The sequence below is a fragment of the Carya illinoinensis genome, chromosome 9 (assembly GCF_018687715.1).
Source record: "Carya illinoinensis cultivar Pawnee chromosome 9, C.illinoinensisPawnee_v1, whole genome shotgun sequence".
Classification (NCBI taxonomy): Eukaryota; Viridiplantae; Streptophyta; class Magnoliopsida; order Fagales; family Juglandaceae; genus Carya; species Carya illinoinensis.
The window spans coordinates 23,584,024-23,606,745 of NC_056760.1; the positions used below are offsets into that span (position 1 = coordinate 23,584,024).

General features: G+C 35.9%; 1 protein-coding gene across 2 annotated transcripts; it reads right to left on the reverse strand.

The window, feature by feature from the left end:
- Positions 1–18,803: 18,803 nt before the first annotated feature.
- On the reverse strand, positions 18,804–22,411 carry LOC122275737 (G-type lectin S-receptor-like serine/threonine-protein kinase At4g27290). Of its 2 annotated transcripts, none has more exons than XM_043084947.1 (7): positions 20,899–22,411; positions 20,571–20,693; positions 20,342–20,460; positions 19,975–20,185; positions 19,581–19,821; positions 19,347–19,497; positions 18,804–19,245 (listed from the first exon to the last, which is right to left on the reverse strand). In XM_043084947.1, the coding sequence occupies exons 1-7, from the start codon at positions 22,172–22,174 to the stop codon at positions 18,937–18,939; spliced, it is 2,430 nt and encodes an 809-aa protein (XP_042940881.1). In that variant the 5' UTR covers positions 22,175–22,411; the 3' UTR covers positions 18,804–18,936. The 2 variants fall into 2 exon arrangements, with proteins under 2 accessions (XP_042940881.1, XP_042940882.1); XM_043084948.1 differs by having other exon boundaries at positions 19,581–19,818; positions 20,899–22,402.
- Between the last annotated feature and the right edge of the window lie 311 nt (positions 22,412–22,722).

Below are 22,722 nucleotides of genomic sequence, written 5' to 3' on the forward strand. Positions count from 1 at the left end.
GGTAAAGCTTTATTCCTCACACCATGCTCTCTCTCCCTCCGTTCTCTCTCTCTCTTCACTCTCTCTCTCTCTCAGTGCCATGCCACCGTGCTCACCATCATCAACCTTAGCCCAGCTCACTACCCTGTATCGTCTATCCTCCTCTCTCGGGGAGTATGCCTCCTCTGTTGCACATTTTTGAAGTGGAGGTATTTTTTTTTTTATAATCTCAAATTTCTTCTTGTTTCCAACCTTTACCCAAAGAGCCCATGCATATTGATGATTTATTTTAAAAAGCCCTTGTCATTAAGAAGGTTCCATATTGGGCTATTTTTATATTAAACTTGTTAACGTGGGCTTTGTTTAAAGTATAAGAATTTATATTTCAGTTCTTCTGCATACAAGTGATTCTGCGTACCCATTGGCACATCGATCTTGACATGGCAAGGCCATTTAAAAAAAAGGTAAAATACGAAGAACAAGAAAGAATGGTCTGCCATTTTCATCTCTCCCCTCTATCTCCCCTCTATGGCTTCTGCTTCTCCTCCATAAGTGGCTTCTCCTCCATAGGTACCTCAAGTGGCTTCTCCCCTCTTGCTCCTCCTCGACTGAGGTCCTACCTGTAACTCTATTTTCACCATTTATATCTCCATTGCAGATTGGCAATTCTCCTCCGCAACCACCACCTAAGCAAGCCTCGCATGGCCATCTCCGCCAGTCCCCCTTTCTTGCAGGTCTTTGTCAACAAGTTGTATCTCATTCTCTAGACCTTAGTCTCTCAGATTCATGCCGCCCCCTTCACGATATCTCCATCTGGATAGCCTCTATCTCACAACCATCACTCTGCCTCTCTAAGAGATCCGCTGACAGTAAGTTTTTGAGCCATTTGTTCTAATGCCTGATATTTTATTGTTCTGGGTTTATTCCTATCAAAATGTTTGGAATTAGTTTCGACATGAAACATTGCAAAGCTACGACCATGGCAAGGCTTTCCACGTGCTCGTATTTTGGAGTAGTGTGACCTTCACCCTATATATACATATGTAGTTTTCCAATTGATTAATTGTAATTTATTCATAATCATGACAACATTCTAATAAATAAGGATGAGAATTAAAACATTCCCTTACCTTTAGAGTCACGTACATCAACCTGTGGTGATCATTAATGAACTTGGTATTTGAAAAAGAGTAGAACTGTGTGACATATGACACTTACTAATGTTAAAGAACCTAGGTGAATCCTAGAAGTACTCACCTTGCAATTTGACCCTCGATGAACCGCTGCTCATGCTAATTATGCAAACCAAGTAGATTGCTTATTTTCCTTGCACACTTTTTAATTGTGGATAAAAGAAATTATAGTTGCAAGTTCTACTGGTCCACTTGATCTTCTACCATATTTTTGACCAGTCAAAATCGGTATACTTCCCGCAACTTGTCGCTTTTGTAAAGGAAATCATTCCATCAATTTATATCACATTACTCTCACCAAATTTTTACATTTACTGTTTGAAAAATAGTATAATGATTGCTAGAGCAATTGATTGAATTAAAGGTACATATAATGAAGTAAAGAAACTTTCTTGAAAACATTGATTGTTACAAATTGTTCCCTAAAGTAAACATTAATTCATATTTAGTAATAATTTCTTCTATTCAAGTTGATTAAGCCACAGTTACTAATGTGTACATTTCAATGACTTCAAAGATTGCCATAAATGTCACAATTGTGTACCCACAAGCACAATAACAGCTCAAACAACAATTTAGACCATACCAATTTTTTTATTTTTATTTTTACATTTTCACATTTTGTTTTCTTTTTACCGCCTATCTCAGCCCTTACATTAGGTTGTCAATGAAGTTGGATTTATTTTGAATTATATGTTTGATTTGTTCTAGTTGGTTTAAGATGATTTTTAATGTTCTAAAATATTCTCTAGATGAAGAGAGGGAAGGAGCCTGCATCTCCTATAACACCTCCTACTGCAGATCTATCAACAAATCTATCAACTCAAGTATTTATTAATTAAAGTTAAAATTCCATTTTTTTCCCATCATCATGACTGGTTTTGTTTGATAGGTGATACTAAGACCATTCTATCCACTTGGATCAACACCTCCTACTGCAAATCCATCAACCAATCTAGCAACCCAGGTGAAGTGAATATTAAATCAAGTTCATTTGATTGTTATAACAATGTCTATACTTTATGTTAAATGTTTTCTAAATTTAATTGCTTTATACGTTAGGTAATACAAATACCATTTGAATGTTGAATTCCATTGCTTTAAGGATACTAGATTAGGATTCGAGAATAACTTAGGACCGATCAGGCTAGTTTTAGTCAAATAATAGCTTGCCAATTACATACCAACACCTAAGGCTTCCACCACACTTATCCTGGACCAGCACTACATCAGAAATGGGCAATCTCTCTTCGCAATTTCAGGCTTTAGAAACTAGAACCCCTCGCACCCCTGCAATCTCTTCTTCACGATTTCTCCATGTAATAATTCGCTCCTTCTTTCTTCTATAATTACGAGCCTCATTTTACGTGCCGAGTCTCGATGGCGTGTTTTAAAATATACTGAGCGAATTTCAAAACAAGTTCTATATTTTAAAACTTATGAATATTTTAAATGCCTTAGAAATATTTATATGTGATATTTCTAGTGTTATCGGACTAAACTTGTTTATAAATAACACAATTATAATATTTTTGAATAACTCCAAAAATATTATAATTGTGAAAAATTATTTAATTTAAATATTTTAGTCATTTAAAAATATTACAAGATTTAAAATATGTTGAAAACTCTAAATTAATTTAAATGGTTTATTATCTTCAAGTGATTCGCGAGACTTCATCATTTTAATTAATGATGAAAGAATATTATTTTATAAACTAAAGTTTATAAAATATTCTTTCTTAACTCCTCTCAGTGTTTTAAATTAAATAAAATGCTTACACATATTCAAATCAGTATTTAAACTCACCATTAGATCATTTTGTAAATCTCAAAATGAAGGGTCTGGATTAAACACCCAAGCCTCTAGCCTTTCCCCTCATTTTCTCTTTCCCTTCTCTCTCTCTCCTCTCTCTCCCCTTGAGCTCAACGTGCTCTCTCTTCTCTTCTCACCTTGCAGCTTCTCTCCTCCAGCCCAGCCACCGCCGGCCACCCTTGGCCTCACTGCCGGTCACTGGCTGCTCCCCTTCCTCCAACCAACACTTCCTCCCACCTATGAGCCTCCACGTGCCCTCTTCCTCCTCTCACGACAGTTTCAACAAAAATGGGTTTCAAACCCATTTCTCCTCCTAGCGCCACCGTACATGGCCAACTTGGCCACCGACCACTACCAATAACTCCACCACCTCGCCAACTTCATTTTCATGGTCTTCCTCACCCTTAGCTCTCCCTCTGCGTTGGATCTCCCTCACACCCGAAACCCACGGAAAACCACACAGGTTCTCCATCCCCACTGCCATAAACAGTAGCCTAGGCCGCCAGCCACCACCCATGAGCTCCCCTGCCACCGATGGACCTCCTCTACCAAAACATGCACATGACCCATAAATGGGTCTCCCACACGTCACCATCACCGATGGCCTTAGCGCTGCCATGCATGGGTTTTAGCCCTACCGAGCACTTCCCCTAGCCTCCACGGCTCCTCCTTGAGCCCTCCTTGCTAGCCAAGTTCCCATCCATGGAAACCCATAGATTCCCCTTTTAAACCCACGGCCTTAACGTGACAGATATGTAATTGTGGATGCAACTCTGTCTTTTTAAGTATCGAGATGAACTTGTACAGGGCCAGGAAGTAGGAAGAGTCCTACTTATCGAGTCTGAGCAAGTTGGTATCGAAGTATGGTGCTTGTTCATATGAACAAGTTACCAATGGACTGTATGTTAGTCTTAAGTGTTAAAAGGTAAGGTACATGTGTATCTGGTGAGACACGTGTGCCGGACGGATTTACTATATGTAATGGGTAATCTGTCCTCAGCATGGTTACATGGTGTTTTAGCCCTAAAGTTGACTTTAAATTGTGTGACGTGTATGGATGGGCATGAGGGTTTAGTGTGAGCTAAGATGCATAAAGTTAGTAACAGGTATGTCATCTAGGATTGAGATGCGTGACTTAGTCAGTCTAAGCCATGTGGTTGATAGAAGAATAAGACGAAGGTTTAATAAGATGAAGGTTTAGTATCTTAACCCTAAGGTGAATCATGGAGGTTCACTTTAAAGGATAAGACTCTGAAGGTTTTAGCATAGTAAATGGCATGTAAGAACCCAGGGATAGACAGAGAATGTTCCAAGTGAAGCGTAGTTCTATTTCTAATATAGTTGCTTATGCATTAGTAGAAAATGACGTGAGGTTATGTGTATGCATGTAGGTTGCCATTTGACATGCACACAAATGGACTTCATGGAATGAGTATGGCATGAAGTCCAGGTAAGTATTGCATTCATACTCTTTTAGTGTTTTCTAAATAAATGAAAATGAAAATGAAATGATTTTCCTTTACAATGTTGTATGAAGGGACATGAAACACGCTTTACAAAAGAACACTAAGTATAAGTTTTCAAGTATAATTACTTAATGGTCCTTCTTGTCAGCCCCCTTTCACACACCCAAAGTATGTAAGTGTATGCATGTAAATGGATGGTATACGCGGTAAGCATTGTATGTATTTTCACGAAATGAAATGCGAGGCCTCAGCCCGATGCTTTAAACGACGAGAAGAAAGTGTTTTAAAATGTCCCTATGAAAGATGACGGTTTAAAGGATGAATGAACTGATGTTTTAAATGATGAGGTTTAAGCCCATGCTTTTTAAATGACTTTTACGAAGGAACTGAAAGAAAGGACTGAAAGGACTTAAATGAATGGAAAAGACTGAATTTTTAATGTATGAAAATACGTAATCGCCATATGAAAGGAAAAGGGTACCAATGTTTGTGGACTGAGCAAATTGCAATGTCGGTTATATAGTACTGGTAGTGCACCCAGTGCTACACTCTGATGGAAATGGATTCTCAACCCGTGGCCATAGGCGGAATCAGGTCCAAAAGACCGCTAACCCCAGCACAATGGGCGCAATAGTGTATTACGGCAAATGAAAGTGATAAGAAAGAATGTATATATGTAAGAAAAAATGTATGCATGAATAGACCCTTTAAGAAATGAAGGCAGCGAGGCGTGAGGAACTGTTTTATGAAAGAAAATCATTTTTAAAGAAAAACCCCACCTTGCAACATTTTAAAACAAATTGAATGTTTACGTATGATACGTATGGAGTGATGAACGCATGACTGAAAAACTATGTTATTATATTTTAACTATATGAAATAATGCCTAAGAGTCATCGACTAATTTTAGTTTTTATGTGTGCCATTCCAGAAATAAGATGAGCATGATGCGTTAGGACGGACACAGCCTAAGGGGAAGAGCACGAAAGCCTAGGCATGCTATTTTGTACAAGAGACTTTAATTATAAAAATTTAATTTTTTCTGCTGTAACCTTTTAAATTAATAAATAAGTTTTATTTATAAACATAGAGTCTTTGTATCTTGGCACGAAAGGAAGATAAATTTCAAAAGGAACCGTAATTCACATCTATTTTCTTAAAATCATTTTGTAAAGGATCCACCACAAGGACAAGAATTACACTCCTTGCACCCCTTCGAAGCTCAACCTAAAGCGATTTACTTCGCCTCTTAGCCCCCTCGCACCGCCTTGATTTTGCTCCCATAGAAATGAACCACGGTTATGCCAAAGAGAGCCATGATTTTATAGATGTGTCTCTAATTTTCTGAACTTATCATCACTAATCAGCCATAGATTAAGTTACACAAATAATAGAGTGAATATAAGATAAATACAGCCCTTTGTGATAGCCCTTTGTGACATTTAATCACACATACCTAAGTGTCAACCATGAAAAATCCTTGTGAGCAACTGGTTGCGTTAGCTTCGGACTTTTTGAGTTGTGTTGGCATTGGATTGAGATTAGGGCAGTGCAAACAGAGGTAGTGAGGAAGTGAGGGGTAGAGAGGGGTGGTGCAAATGAGAAGGAAGAGAGGGGCAGCGGGAAGAAAAGCATGATATTTGAGGGGCACTTTTTGAGCTACATCAACATCGGTGTCGGCGTCAGACTGAGATGGTTGAGTCAGCATCGACATCTAACTGAGGGTAATGCACAGAGAGCAGCAAGGAAGAGAAGGGCAAAGGATTGTGCAAATGAGAGACGGGCTAGCATACATACGAATTGATTCTCTATGGTGGAGCATATTTCTCTTAGAGTGTTTTTTCCTATGTGGCTTGAGATGAATGGAGGGTTGTTTTTGTGGGATTTGCAGCTCGATCGCTATGAAGTGGTTCTCTTAGGATTCTCATCCAAATATGAATTTGAGTCGGCATTCAACAAATCTACACCTTTACTTGATTCCAAAGATTCCAAAATCTTTCAACTTTGTCATCACAACTGCAACTTGATTTAAATTTCATCAAGATTGACAACATCTTCTTGAGATATCTAATCCAAAAAAAACAAGATCAGAGAAAATTTTTAAGTTTCACAAAGCACTAAATTCAAGTCACCTATGGCCAATAATAAAATCAGAACCGATCTAATAGTTTCTCCATCAAATAATTAGTCAGAGTTGTAGTATTTTTAAAAGGCATTTCCCATTACTACCATTAAAATAAAACTGACTTGGTTAATTCTTAAACATCCAAACTAAGACTGAAATACAAAAAGAAATAAAACTAAAGAATTCACATCAAGAACTACAATCAATTCACTTGGAAGGCACATTAGTACGAGAAACATAAAAAATGCAAAATCAGATGATGGTATGTTAAATTTTATACCTTGTGTGTCTTTGATTGTAAAGTTTTTATATTTTATTTAACTCTATTTGACTATATATATTGAGTACGTGAAGACAAAGGGGAAGACGTAAGAGAAAGGTTTGGCGGTGCATTTATCTCATCTATGTCAACCTTGTAATTGTGATAGAGGAATGCCACTTTCTATTGAACAAATTGACAGAGACATTGTAACTTCATCATTATGTGGTAATGATATCCTCTCTGAGAAGGTTGTTAATACGCGTTTGTTTAAATTAACACGTGTACTTAAAAATTCTGGTAATAGCTTCAAATTGCTTTAAAAACCTGAAGTAAATATATACTAGATCAAAAAACCTATATTCAAAAACTAAATTCAAAACCTAACTTTTGAAAACTACAAAATCAACATATATCTACAACACAAAATGGTCCACCTCCTAAATTTAATGAAACTACAACTGAGAGAGAGAGAGAGAGAGAGAGAGAGAGAGAGAGAGAGAGAGAGAGAGAGAGAGAGAGAGAGAGAGAGAGAGAGAGAGAGCTATCAAAACGGTGTGTTGGAGTTTTCCTATCATTTAAAATTCGTTCCCACTTTTATTAAAATGCACCGTTTAAATAATAAACAATATACGTAGGAAATTGGTGCGCATGATCGGTGCACCAACACACCTTAAACAAGAGTTTTCCTTTTATATTTATGGATTCAACTAAGTATTTTACAACTAATTTCAGTAGTAACTAACACGGTTTTAATTTTATTCTAAATACTTTATAACCAATTTAAATCTATCTTACTGAATGAGTTTTTCGCTATTTACATTATTTGAATTTGATATAATTATTTTATTAAGTTGTAAATTGTAAGTGTATATAGGCTATTATTATTAATTGGGACATTTTAAATGGGTTGTTTTCATATGAGCTTGATGTTTAAATTGGATTTGTTGTATTTTACAAAAACTATGTTAGCGATTTTTAATGGGCTTTATTTTATTGTATTAAGAAACTAATATATTATTTTAATTTGGTTTGTGTTTAGTATTTTTAAATTAGGCATAATTTTACTTGGATAAATATATTAGCCCATAAATTTGATTTAACAAAAAATATTTAAAGGCTCTAATTATATTACATACTATTAATTATACAATTTGATTTTGGTAGTAAATGGTAAGTGTTTAACGTTTTATTTTAAATACTTTTAACCTATTATATGAAATAAATCTTTGATGGTTTTAAATTAGATATGATTAGTAGTTTATAATGATTTTTAATATAAGTATTATTAAGGATATTTTATGAACTACTATTGTTTAAGAAATTTATGATTTCCTACTACATTATACATTAGTAGTATTAAATTATGATATCAATAATAGTTTGTAGATATATGAGTTTTAAATATGATTAAGTTGTTTTGCCATATTTGATAAAATTATATTATAATTAGTTAATAATATATATTTAATGATGATAGTTTTATTAGAATTCTGATAACTAAATAATTATTAAAGATGTTTATGTAGTATCAATTTAAGTAAATGGAGAGTTTTAGTAAGTCCTTTTAGATGTTTATTAACGTTTAGTACTCCATATAGGTAACAATTGATATTCATTTAGCATGGTTATAAAAAGATTTAGAAAAGTTAAAAAGTTTAGATAAGCAAGATTCTTATGCTAGACTTTGTATAAAAAGAAAATGAAGTGATGTTAATTTGTGAAAAATATGCATGATATGTTTTGAAAAGAAATGTGAAAACAACCTCAGTTTTGTATTTGGCATTATTCATAAAATCTATATAAAAGATAATGTATTTTCTAACATGACTGATGTACATATTAGTAATATTTTGACATGCTATTTCTAGAATATGCAAAAGAGTGAATATGAAATCTAAAAATTTTGTACATATCATATGACGATGCTCTAAATCTAGTTTGATTATGTGAAAATCATATGAATATGTTCAATACTCTTTTTGATATGATATGGCATTTGAAAAATCTTTGGCATGATTTTCTGATTTTGTATCTGATTCTGTTTCTGGTTCTAATCTGGTGGTTATGATGTTGTTATATAGTTGGTACTAACATCTCTAATATAAGTGCACCTACTTTGGAAATAAAGTGATTTTTCTAGTGACTTCCCGCTTTTTTCTTTTTTTTTTAAAAAAAGTGATTTTTCTACATGGTCTTTCCTGTAAGCATACTCGAGTCTCTAAGAATGAATAAAGAAAAGATTCACTTTCTAATACTACCTAGTTTTGTCATCGGGGATAGCACAACTCTCCCACGGGAGTGAAACATTGTTTATGATGACATAATATGATAGAGTCATGCTACACAACCCCCCAACACTCCACTTATTTTTTAATTTTTATTATTTTATTTATTATTTATTATTTAATATATAAATAATAAATAAAATAATTAAATTAATTAAAAAAAAATAAATTAAAAAAAAAATATTAAAAAAATATTAAAAAATAAAAAAGAGGTGGGATGTTGGGGGGTTGGGGGGTTGAGAAGATTTATTCAATATGATATGATACAATATGATAAAATGATGATGCTCAATCATGTTATGCTAAGAGGGATTTTTTTTTTTTAATATGAACGATTGGTTTTTGAATATGTTTTTGAATATGCACAAAGGGAGTTTTTCAATATGAACAATTGGTTTTTTAATTTGAACAGTTTGAAATGTTGCCTTGATATTCTAATAACATGTTTATGAGATCTGCACATTGAAACTAAAATGTTTTATTTTTGCATTCTGAATTCTTTGAAAAGGCTTACAACTCAGCTTTTATCTCCATAAGATTTTTCAGATAATTTGAATATGTTAGTTGAGGACCAAGATTATGAAGCATGAGAGAGATGATTTAAGCATGGTGGATTAAGCGTAAAAGGTTTCTATGATTTTTGGAGAATCTTATTCAGTAATTTTGTCGTGTTCTGATGACCTGAAATTTTGGGAGGTTGATTATATTAAGGCAGTTGTTTTGAAATGATAATTTTATGTCATTGAGAATGTGATAACCCGCTTTTACGTGTATTTTCACTGAAGGGTTGTTTTTAATTTAATTAATATATTGGTTTATTTATTTTAAATTATTGTGTTTTAAATTGGTTTTTAATTTATTTGATGCGGTGTTTATTTTATTTAGTCGTTTTACAGTTTTTAATCTCGTTTTCGGCGGATCTGTTTTGTTTTCCAGAGTTAGGATTGGACCTCATTTCTTCCATCCATCTTTTCTTTTCCCTTTTTCCTTTTTCTCTTTTTTCTCTTTTCTTTCTTTTTTCTTTTTTTTCTTTTTCTTTTTTTCTTCCTTTTCCCTCCCCTCCCGTGCGATTCCCCCCTCCCCCGTCCGTCTCTCTCTCTCTCCTCTCCTTCACTCCGGAAGCTTCATCTGCCCAGACCCACCGCCACCGACCACCGTGCGGCACACCACCCCTACCAAAATCTTCTCCTCCCCCCGGTGAACCACCCCACAAAATTTCACCACCAACGGAGCCGCCGTTTAGCCGGAAATCTACCTTCAAGCCGAGCTGTTTTTGCTCCGATTTGACGCCATCGCTCCACCTCCGGCAACCATTTCTTCACCACTTCATCATCGACTCCTTGTCGTCCTAACCCACCTATTTCCGGCCTCTAACAGCCACTGGAACAGCTCCCATGAGCTAGTTTCCGTTTTGGGCATTTCGGCCCTTCCTCAGCCGTTTCCGCCGCCACCCACGGTCAAACTCCACTTCCACTAGTTTCATAAACATTCTTAGACCATTTCCTATCAATCCCGAATCTTGGTTTGTCCCCGTTCAAAAGTGGATATTTTACAACCCACGGCCACAGTGAAATTTCACTGTTAGATTGCTTTCCTTCCGCCGTTTGCAACGCCGCGAGCTTTCTAAAAATACCATATAGCGCTGTAAGTATTTTCCAAACCCTACTTTTAGATTTAAATATATTTTGCTCATTCAATAAATTATTATCTGTTGGTTGGCTGATTCCGGACTGAGTCCAAGGAGTTCGGGGGTCGGATGGATTGAGGACAGAGTGCTTGGTTTTGGTTGTTTGTTATTGCTTGATTATTTGAGCCATGAGACATGAGTTGCATATTGTGTTTATGTGCATTTTGTTTTAATCAAGAAAATCCTGTTTTATTGGCGTAAATAGTTTTTGGGTGCGTGTGTCTCACGAGCCCAAGCCGGAATGGGTTATTATCTCGGTGGAGCTCCTCTGGTCACTTGGGAGTGGATAATACTGAGTGACATCCCCTGGGTTGTCGTAGGGCGATGATCGGATCGCACGATATGGTAACGCTGTCGTGTCGACTCCGTGGTCCCTAGAGTGGCGGGGACTAGAGGATGGCCTAGCCAGGTACGCGCAGGGCGCGAGTCTGGACATCACTCGTTTAGGTGTCACATGCGTAGTCGTTACCTGCAGTGTGGCACAGAGCCAGGGTGTGCAGATGATCCCTAGGGGAGATCATGGTGCATGCATAACCGGATTGTTTTTATGGTTTTCGGATGTGGGTCATTTTCTGATAAAATTGCGAGATTTGGTTTTCAAGGCTTCTGATCTATTTTCTAGGAAAATGGTGGTTTGGGCCATTATCTGGGATAATGGCGAGGATGTATTGAGGCTTCTGATCTATTTTCTGGAAAAATGGTGGTTTGGGCCATTATCTGGGATAATGGCGAGGCTTGGTTTTAAGGATATATTTTTGTGGGCCAAATGAGTTTTTGGCGTGTGTGGAAAAATTATGGTTTAAGGCACATGTGCATTGGTTTTTCTTTCATGCATATTGTTTGAGTTTTATATGTTTTTATCTAGTGATGTTTGGAGTTTACTTACCTGCGGCACAATTTTTGGTACCGTACATTTTGGTGCAGAAATCGAGGATGAGGAGGAGGAGGCTGAGCCCCAGGATGCGACTCCGCCAGGATGCTCAGGTTATGTTTTGTATTTGGTTTAAAGCTATATTTGCGTTTTGTAATATTTATTTATATATGTTTTGAACAGGTTTGTATTAAACAAGAAAAATTTTGGTACTTAGTTATTGGCTTTGCTATCCGCTGCGTATTTCTCGTGCACATTCGTTGCTTACACACACTTGGCACATGTCGATAGGGTGATGACCCGTGATGTCATCATCCGAACGTCTCGATTTTTTCGTGTTCGTGTATGGGGATTTGGGGGCGTCACAGAGAATTTGGAGCATATAAATATATTGTTAGAATATGAGTTTAAGTGAGAGGCAGTAACTCTTAAACCCGTCCCGGATCGGGCCGTTACATGGCCCTTCCACTTGGCTAGTTTCTATTTTAATTCTAGTAAGATTAACCTCATTAATAGTGATATGAAGTTTCCATAAGTGAGTGGGGCCCCAAGATAAATAATAGTAAATCTTTTGTCAATATAGCTCATTTCAACTTTCACGGTATGCCTTCTAGTTTTACAAACATTTTCATGAGCCAACACTTCTAGATTGATTGCCTTTTGCCCAAAATCTTTCTCATATTAATAATTTTTTGGATGGTATCCCTATGCGGCCTCCCTTTTGAGAATTTTGCAATCCAGTGCATATTGCAATATTGCTTTGGATCACTAGACTTCGATAAGAGCATAGTAGAATGTCGACTTAATATGTTTTGCATGAGATTGTTTCAAAGGCAAGGGGATTGAGAAGACCTCCGCTCTATTAGAATCCCCTACTATGTTTGCATACAACTTTGGGGGCATTGTATGAGATTGAGTGGGATTTTGGGCTTTAAGTGGAGGAGGGTATGCATGGGAGAGGCTTTCAATATTCTCATACTAGAATGCCAAAATTGCCAAATAGAAGCTCGAAAACCTCACCAAAAGGAGAATCAAAGAAGACAATGGAGAATAAAGTGAAAATTTGGGGGAGAAGAAGTACACTTCAATGACACATATATGGCTATTCTCTTGAGCCATGAATTCATTTACTCTCACTTATCCAAAGAAAAAAGAAAGTTGAATTGCTTGAGATTATGTTTTCAACACTATCTACACAAAACTCTTGGTGGAGCTAGTGACTACAACATGGATTCACACCTTGTGGGAAAAGGTACCACTACATCTATAAAATGGCTCAATGAAAATTAAATCAACTACTATTTTTCTCCATTAGACATCTTCCATAAGATCAATGCCTTGGGAGATTACCAACCATCCTTTATCATTTTTTTTTCTCTAAACTATGCGAGACCAAATTGGTTTAGAAAATGTCTATTCTAGTTATGAGTGTTGATATAAATGATTTAAGTGTGTATCGAGAGTAGAGAGCCAATAGGTTGAGCTTACAAGAGCACCCTACCAGATATCAAACTGGAAACAGAGGAGAAGAGTAATCTACACACAAATGCTTGTACATTGAACTCAAGACTATCAAGAACAATAGAGAATATAAAAGATTTTTAATGAAAATGAGAAAAATTGTGATATTATTGAATGAATGAATAATAGTGCATTTAGGTCTATTCTATACACATATGAATATAACAACTACAAAATGTTTTGATGTGGTGGACTATCTTGGATTACTATGCCATGTAGGACATCTTATAAGTTAGGTTACATCTAATACTCCCCCTCAATATTGTGTGTGGATTAAGTACACCCATCTTGGAGAGAATATTAGAAACGTGAACAAAGCCAATAGGCTTAGTAAGGATGTCAACCTGTTGATGGCTTGAGGAAATATGTAGTATTTTGAAAGAACCAGTCTATAATTTCTGAAGCGCAATGTGACAATAATTATCAATATGCTTTGTATGCTTATGAAAAATAGGACTCACTACTATGTGAAGAGTAATTTGATTATTACAAGAGAGTGCTTCTAATTTGGGATGCAAAACCAAGAGATCCCATAGAAGATGCAACAACCAAGTGATCTCACATGGTGTAGTCATCATACCATGATATTCAGCTTCAGTCGTAGATCTAAACATTGTATTTTGCTTTTTTGACTTCCATGAAATAAGAGATTGACCAAAAAAAATATAGAAAGCAGTGATGGACTTCCTACTATCTCCACAAGCAGCCTAAAAGGTATCACAAAAAGCTTTAAGTTTTAAGTCAGTGGAAGATGGAAAAATAAGCCTCCTTTGGTCAAGGTTACCCTTAAGATATCTAAAGACACGATGATCAGCTGCAAGATGAGTATCATGAGGGCTAGCTACAAATTGACTCAAGACCTAAAAAAAAATGATAAGTCAAGCCTTGTAAGTGTAATTATAGAAGTTGACCAACTAATCTTTGATAAAGCATTGGCTTTGAAAGAAGAGAGCCTTTAGTTTTAGACAATCTAAGGTTTTGGTTCATAAGAAAAGATGGTAGTTTACAACCTAGATACCAGCATCCAATAAAACCTCAAGTGCATATTTCCTCAAAGAAATTTTTGTGGAGCTAGAAATTTCAAGACCAATAATGTATTTTAAAGGTACGAGGTTCTTAAGTTTGAATTGAGAATGAACAAATTGCTTTAAGTCAGTCATAAACCAATAATGCATTAGAAGACTCACTCGTCTGTTTGGTAAACAATGTATAGTAAGCTAAAGATTGAACAAAACCATGAGCGAGGAAGGTAGTGGAGAACTTTGAAAACTATTGTCTAAATGCTTGTTTAAGACCATACCAAAACTTGTGTAGCTGCTATACAAGCGAAAAATGAGAAGAAGTAACAGGTATCTTGCCATAAGGTAAAAACTCCCCATGAATAGAGACTCCATTATTAGTACAATGAAACTAGGTGGGAGTGACATATAAAAATTCCTCCTCAAGATCTCCATGGAGAAAGGCATTGTTCATATCTAGTTGGTGTAAAAACGAATTCTAAGAAGCAACCATAGCCAAAAGTATACTCACAGTGACCGATTTTATAACAGGTGAAAAAGTTTCCAAGTAGTCAAGTTCTTCTTATTGTGTGTAGCCCTAAGCAACTATATAGGCTTTGTATTGGTCATTGAATCTATCAAAATTGTTTTTAATCTTGTAACCAACTTACACCCAATAGCTTCTTTTTTGTAGGTAAGTGAGCTAGAGAAAAAGTTTTATTATCTTCGAAGGCCTTAATTTCAGTAGACATGAAATTACATCAAAAAATGAGGAAATGGGTAGTACCTATTGATAGAACAAAAGAAAAAAATGGAAAGGGTAAAAACTTTATGCCAATGAAAGAGCTTAGAGTTGATAGAACAAAAGAAAGTAGGTGTTAAGTACATGAACAAGAGCATTGTTTTTAAGGAATCAGACAAAGTGATTGATGTGGTGTTGATTAAATTACAATGGTAGTTTGCAAGATCTAATGGATGGTTTTGAATTCTTATAGATCTATGAAGGTGAGACAGCTTGGTTAGAAATAACATTTGGCAACATAGAAGATTCAACAGAAATAGAAGCGGTTGTAAGAGTGGTGTGGAAGTATCTTTAGCTATAGGAACAAGTAGTACAATGGATTCGCTAGAAGGAATGTTGAAGTTTTAGAAAGGGAAGATAGACTCGCAAAAAATGACATCTTTGGATGAGAAAATACTGTGTTGTTTTCATGATCATAAAGTTTATAACTTTTGGCACCATATGAATATACAAAAAAGAAACAAGCATGAGCCCTAGGTGCAAACTTTTAATGATTGTGTGACAAGGAAAGCATAGTCAACTAAATACACAAAGATTGGAGTAAGTAGGTTTTTTTAAAAAAACATTTCATATCGTGTTTTATTGGATAAAAAGGGAGAAGGTGTTCGATTAATCAAGTATGTAGTTGTAAGAATATATTCACTCCAAAAGGCAAAAGGCAAATGAGCATGAAATCTGAAGGAATCGGCAACATTTAAGAGGTGTTGGTGTTTACGCTTAACTACACCATTTTGTTGTGGTGTAGCAATGCAAATTTTTTGGTGTAAAACACCTCGAGAGGAAGACATTCTGGACTATTGAACTCTACTCCTCTGTCAATCTGAGTTGTTTTGATAGGAATACCAAACTGTGTATCAATGAGTTTAAAGAATGATTAAATCAGAAAACGAGTGTTAGACTTATTTATTATGAGATATACCCAAATCCAATGAGAGTAATCATCCACGATAGAACGAATGTAATGAAAATCAATAATGGTTTCAATAAAGAAGTGGCCCCAAATGCTATAGTGAATTAAGTAAAAAATTTGATTACTAATAGTATGTGTAACAGCTTACTAGAAATATCATGAAAACCCCTTAAAGGTCTCACGAATTGAACAATTGCATAGATTTTAGTCTATCAACTTAGTCAGTTTCTTACCCACTTTGATGACAAAAACGTGATTTTAGTTATTTGAGATACCTTATGAGTATAGGATTAAGAAACGACTTGAGTTATTAATCTCATATGAATATTTAAGATTTTATTGAGTAATAAAATGATTTTCATTTTTCAGATGATAGTCGTTTGAGAACACGTTTTGATTTATTCAAGTTGCTTGGGAGTCAAAATTCGCAAAACGAAAGTGTGCTTTCAATTTCATAGGATTATTTAGGATTTTATGGTATGAAGTTATTTTCACAATTTTCTAAGTGAGTGTTAGCACTGAGTCTAGTCGTTTCCAAATCACAATGTAGATTCTCCAAATCAATCTAGAGAAGTTTTATTTAGACATTTGACAATATCTTAGCCACACTTAGTGAATAGTACTAGACACTTAGTAAAAGAAACCATGAGATGAAAATATGAATGAGATGAAAGAAAATCAAGCATTGTGATCATGTCACCTAAACTAAACACTATTCCATCAAACTATTTATTTTTGTGTCAAACCAAATAAGAATTCAACCCTAGTAAAACTTCAAATATTTGGAATCCAATTGAAATCCCAAAACCTTGGTGAAAACTGAAACCCCAAACCCCAAATGGTTACCCCAAACCCTAAGTATTGGCCAATTTTAGCTTAGTCTTTAATCACTTGATTAAATCACATATACATGCTATTAACCATTCAAATTCATATCATTACATCCTTATTTATTTTTTTATACCTTTGTAATTCCATTGGGCCAAGAAAATAAGATTTGAACTTATTAGAAAATGAATACCTCAAACCAAACTACATTGAAACCCTAAATGAGGCCCACTGAAAAGCTCCACCTATGTAAGGCTTCTTGAGGAAGTTTTGCCACTACCATGAATGTACTTCCACTACCCATGTCAGCCTCAATTATTGGTTGATGAGAGGTCAATCAACCACCTCACAACCATCAATCACACAACAGCTTCAAAGGTAGAAATTAATGTACTACTGCCTATGGTTTTGGCTGACAAAGCCACCATCAACTAGTCACTCTCACATCCTCTCTTATCCCCCCATCTCTGTATATGTCATCCAAGGCTTTTTCTTCATGTTTTGGTCACATTCACTTTACTTTCTTGGAGAGAACTCCAAAGGAGATTTTAGATAGTTTTTCTAGCTATTCTTCATTGAATTTTGTGAAGCCTTTGTAAGTAGATTTTTACAAAACTACCTGCATATAAATTGTTTCTCTTTGAGTCTAGTTTCTGTGGTATATGTTTTGTAAGTTTTAATGGAGGTTTGATTAGTAAAAAGTCTATTTAATCATGCAAAGGTCATACTGGGTGACAGTCTGGATATTTTCTAGATCTTTGATTTTTTTTATGACTTTTTGGCAAGATCTTGGTCCAATATTTTTATGGTTTATATTTAACATATTAACATGTAAGTTTGATTTAGATTTATTTCATATTAAGAGTTTTTACTAAGAGTTTTAAATGAGTTTTGAAAGTTGGAAACTGGAGATGTGAAAACAATTTCTATTTTGAGTAAGTGTTGATCTTTTGTTATGGAAGCACAATTCTCCGGTATTGATATTCACATATGTTGATCTTAGGACTTTGATTTATATGTTTGGAAGTTATTTTTGGAGATTAATGGTTTTGATATTGATGGAAAGAGTTTTTATGCATGCTAAGGTTCGATTAGGCTCACAGTTTGCTTTATGTTTTAATACAAATTTTGCCATATGATCTTAGGTTTAATAAGTAGATCATGTTTATAACTTGAATATGATGTATGAGGCATATGATTATATTTTTGGAGGATTTATTTCATAAGAAATTCGGATCTAGTTGTTTGATTAAAACCAAAGCACGTGGTACTCGGTTTTGAAGTTAGTATGCAAACCAATTATGTTAGTTGATATTTTGTGATTTTTGTGATCTTTGACTTGTTTGTTCAAGCATGCTGTTTCTTGGGATTGACTTGTAAACATGTTAAGAATATGTTTGTGGACTTTAAGAGTCCTTGGAGTTAGGGAATAGTTCCGAATAGATCAAGAGTTTTTTGAAACTAGTGTTTTGGCACTTTTCTTGTCACGAGGAGTTTGTGACTTTCTTGAAGTGTATTTATTGTCAAAAACATGATTTTAAAACATAGGATGTGATCTTTAGATGTTGCATAAATTACTAGTCCTAAGATTCTCTCATGATTTCTAGGTCAATCATGTGGAATGTCTAATTAAATTGGAGGAATATAGAGTCAAGATTTGATCTTAAAACCTATAAATTGATATTATGATAACCATTTCCTATAAAAATTAATGCCGATCCAAAGAAATAAGTTTAATTATTTAAACTGTCTTGGTCCTACCGGTTCCATTGTTCAACTCTCTTTGCATGTCTATGGTTTTCTTCCACCTAAGCTTAAAATAAACCTGAGCTTTGCTACATAACGTTTATGCTAACATTTCTACCAAAACCTTTGAGGGGTAAAAGCTGCACCAAATTTCATTTCCTTAAACGAGGGAATTCTCTAGAAATATTGTTTGTGATTATGGTATCCAAGGATCTAGTGAACTGGTTCCTGTAAAACTCGTTAGCAGGGGGGATTTCGAAGGCAACAAATGTCAAATGCTGAGGTGATCCGAATTCAGTATGAGAACAAAAGCAGGGAATCGCCTGGTGGAATTGGCGAAGACAAAATAAAGTTCATTTGGTAGATTGGTATACCTGCTACATTGTTAATTCAAAGAGAAATAAGTACTTCCAACTTCTAGGACAGAATGATCGCAAGAAGTACATTCTAACGACCCTCTAACAATGTATCTGTTATCTCATTTGAAATGGTATTCTTTATTCCAGCTGATGATGATTCCGTCTCTGGAAGGCTCCTTTCTGAATAAAATCCAGGGCGTCCAGGATGAGGAAGCAACGCATGTTGGCTATCCAGCATCAAGAGCACCGATGAAATTGTAGGCCTCTCGTCAGGGCGTAGTTGAACACATAAAAGACCCACTTGAATGCATCTCAGCGCTTCAGAGATGACGAACTTGTTATCTAGCAAGGCATCCATCACTTCCAAGGCCTTCCCTTCATTCCAAAGTTTCCATGCCTAAAGCAGTTTCAAACTCTGGAGTTATGTCAAAAGTACAAGCAGTAAAGTCTACATTACTATGTTTTAAAAGCTAGGAATCGTGTTTATCTTGTACTCACATGCGCAATGAGATTTAGTTTGTGGTTTGGATGGGAAAAGCCCCGGTTCCTCTTCCCACTGACTATCTCCAGCAGAATTACACCGAAGCTAAAGACATCAGATTTCAAAGAAAAATGTCCATCTATGGCGTATTCTGGAGACATATAGCCGCTGCATCAATCAGAAAAGAGACAATGATATTGGTAGCAGCACACCCAAAAAGATATATCTAAGGTAAGCATCTATTTACTTACTAGGTTCCAACTACTCTCTTCGTCTTCGCTTCAGTTTGATCCCCGGCAATGATTCTTGCCATTCCGAAGTCTGAGATTTTGGGATTCATTTCACCATCTAACAGAATATTGCCAGCTTTTAGATCTCTGTGAATTACTCTGAGTCTTGAATCTCTATGGAGATAAAGAAGTCCTCGAGCTATCCCAATAACAATATCTAATCTCTTTTGCCATTTGAGGGAACGACGGCTCACTTCATCTGCTTCAATTATTACCTTAGTCACATTTTGACTTCCCGTGGTTTAAATGTAAAAATAGACCAACTCATCACTATGCTATGCTACATTGATATATAAATTAATGCCAGGCATGTGTGTGTGTCTGCGTGTCTTGTTTCTATGTTTGAGATACCGACCAAAGATTATGGAGTCCAAACTTCTGTTAGGCATGTACTCATAGATTAACATTCTTTCTTCTCCTTGAATGCAACAACCTAGAAGCTTTACAAGATTCCGATGTTGAAGTTGGGAGACCAAGATGACCTCATTCTTAAACTCCTGCAGGCCTTGTCCAGAATTCTCTGCATGTCGCTTTACTGCTATTTCTTGCCCCGATGGCAGCTCACCCTACAATTACAAGAATGATATACCATATGTTATTACCTACATTACATCTTCACGGAGAAGCTAGGGAAGTAAGATGTTTGTAAGATAAGCAATGGATGAAACTGTTTGAAATGTTACTATTTGCTTCATAAGTTACCCTGCAAAATGATATTTTACCTTGTATACAGGGCCAAATCCACCTTCTCCAATCTTATTGACAGCAGAGAAGTTGCTAGTGGCAGCTTCAATAGTAGCTAGTTCAAATAATGGTAGCTGAAGTTCATCCTCCTTGGTGGCTGTATAAAGAAAGCTGCACCAGCTTAATGACGACGATAAGAAAGCGAAAATGACCTTAAATTATTACTATTTTATTTATTTATTTTTTTTTTATTTTTGGTAGATATACCTCCCTTTGTTCTCGTCTTCCAAATAAACAAGAAGCTAGTTGAAGCCAAGAGTATCACTGCTAAAGCTACTGATACAGCCACTACAATTCGTTTCTTCTGCCTGCTTCTATCAGCAATTGACTCTTACCACCACAAACGGAAGATGGTAAAGAATATTAGTTCTTTCCACAGTAGCCATAAAATAGGCAATATTTGACTAATAAAGTACTAAAATACAATTGGTCACAAGGCAAGATCTCCATCCCAGCTCCAGAACGGCTTTCTGAAGCCTTTATTGTGCCAAAACAGTCTAATGTAGGGGGAAGTCAGAAGCTAGAGAAATCTTACCAAGTTCCGAAGCTGCTACCTTTACATAGAGATCTTGCCCATATTTATCTACCTGTCTAATATCAATTAATTCTCCAAACCAGGTCACACAACCATTGCCACTGCTGCTGATGTCCAGGTTAGCATAAGCCACACAAGAGCAGTTCTTCAAGCACTCTGCCTTGCAATCTTTCATATCCATGCTGACGTTTACAGAAAATTGTGATGCATCCGGTAGTTTTAATCCTGTTACCTTAATAAATCCCTTTCCAGTTCTGCAAATATTTGGATCATTTGGAACACATCCACCTGTCCAATCAAGCATATTCCAGCCTTTGGGTGATCTGGGCCTGAAACCCTTCAAGCACTCGCAGTTTATGATCTTGTCATGGTTGCAATTTCCGTAACTACCACACAGGCCATAATTGTCACAGCGGTCTCCTTGAACGTTGTACAAGAGGTTCCAGTGCCTATCATTCCAAGAGAAATGTTGAACCATGCCCGATTCACCCAACACAAACCTTGAAGTATTGTTGTCGATGGTTTCATATGTGTAATATACTTCATCGTCATTAGAGAAGAACATGGGTTTGAAAACCGTGTTGGCAATCAGGTCCGGATCACCACTAAATTGTTCCCCAAACCATGGCCCACTTCGAAACTCCTTTGTTGATCCTTTTCGAAGAACAAGTTGAGGAAGCCCACGGGGATCAACACTGTAAGTGTAGTCACCAGGAGAAGGATCGTCTGAGCTTTTCCATGATCTCAAATGTCTATTCAAACCAGATTTCAAGTTCCACCCAAGCTTCATACCAGGCAATAAAGTATTAGATGGATAGTCAAAGCTCTGCCATAAGTAGTTCTCTGGGTTGTCATCTCCATTCTCTTTCAAAACAAAATTCCCAGAGTCTAAAAGCTGTGCAACAGGATTTCTTGCTACTCTTGACGTATTTGAAAACCAGATGATGTTTCCAGATTCATTGAGAAGCACGAGCTTTGAATCATTACTGAATGTTAACAAACCTGTAAAATTCTGAAGAGAGTAGTCTCTGTTTGCTACCCAAACTACAGCCTGGTCAGGGATATTCTTGTACCATATTCCTAGATATCGACCACTCGAGTTTCTAGGACTGAAGAAGCCCAGTTCAAACTTCTGACCAGGTGAAACTAATGTTTGGTTATCTTTCAAGGACTGCGTTGCAGTTACGGCGTCAGCTGCAATTGAAGGTTCTGCAAATGAAGATATCAAAAAGCCCCCAATAGCCAGAAAGAAGAGGCTGTCTTTCAGCTTCTCCATAAGTTTCACGATCTTTCACCTTGCTTGTTTAACTAAAACTCAATTACTTGTACAGAGTGGAAGACTTGAGGGATGTAATTTTCATGTGAAATAATGCCAAAGAACTCGTCAAAGTATGGAGTTGTTAAATATCCCGGGCCAGGTTGGGAAGCAAAATGCACAGTGAAGTCTACAAATTCAATTGCCAAAAAGACATAAAGAAAAACCAAGTTGTGTGTGAATACTATTTTTGTTTCTTCTCGGGTCTCTTCATAAACCAAACAGCACAAGAAATTAAACAAGCATATGGTATCAACACAAAAAATAAACCATCTTATTGAAAAGTCGATCATTGTCGAAAGGCCATTATCATCTATCAAGTCTTAACACTTGCACAGCAAGAATTTTGAAATTTCTATTTAAAAAAAGGGTGAGTACAGAACGCCCCTCTGCTTTCACATGTATCCTGAAATCTGTTGAGGACGTAATTCTAATAAACAATGGCATCATATTTAATTGCTAGTCAACGCGTTGATGATTAGAAAATTCAAGAAGTATTCTCCGAGTAA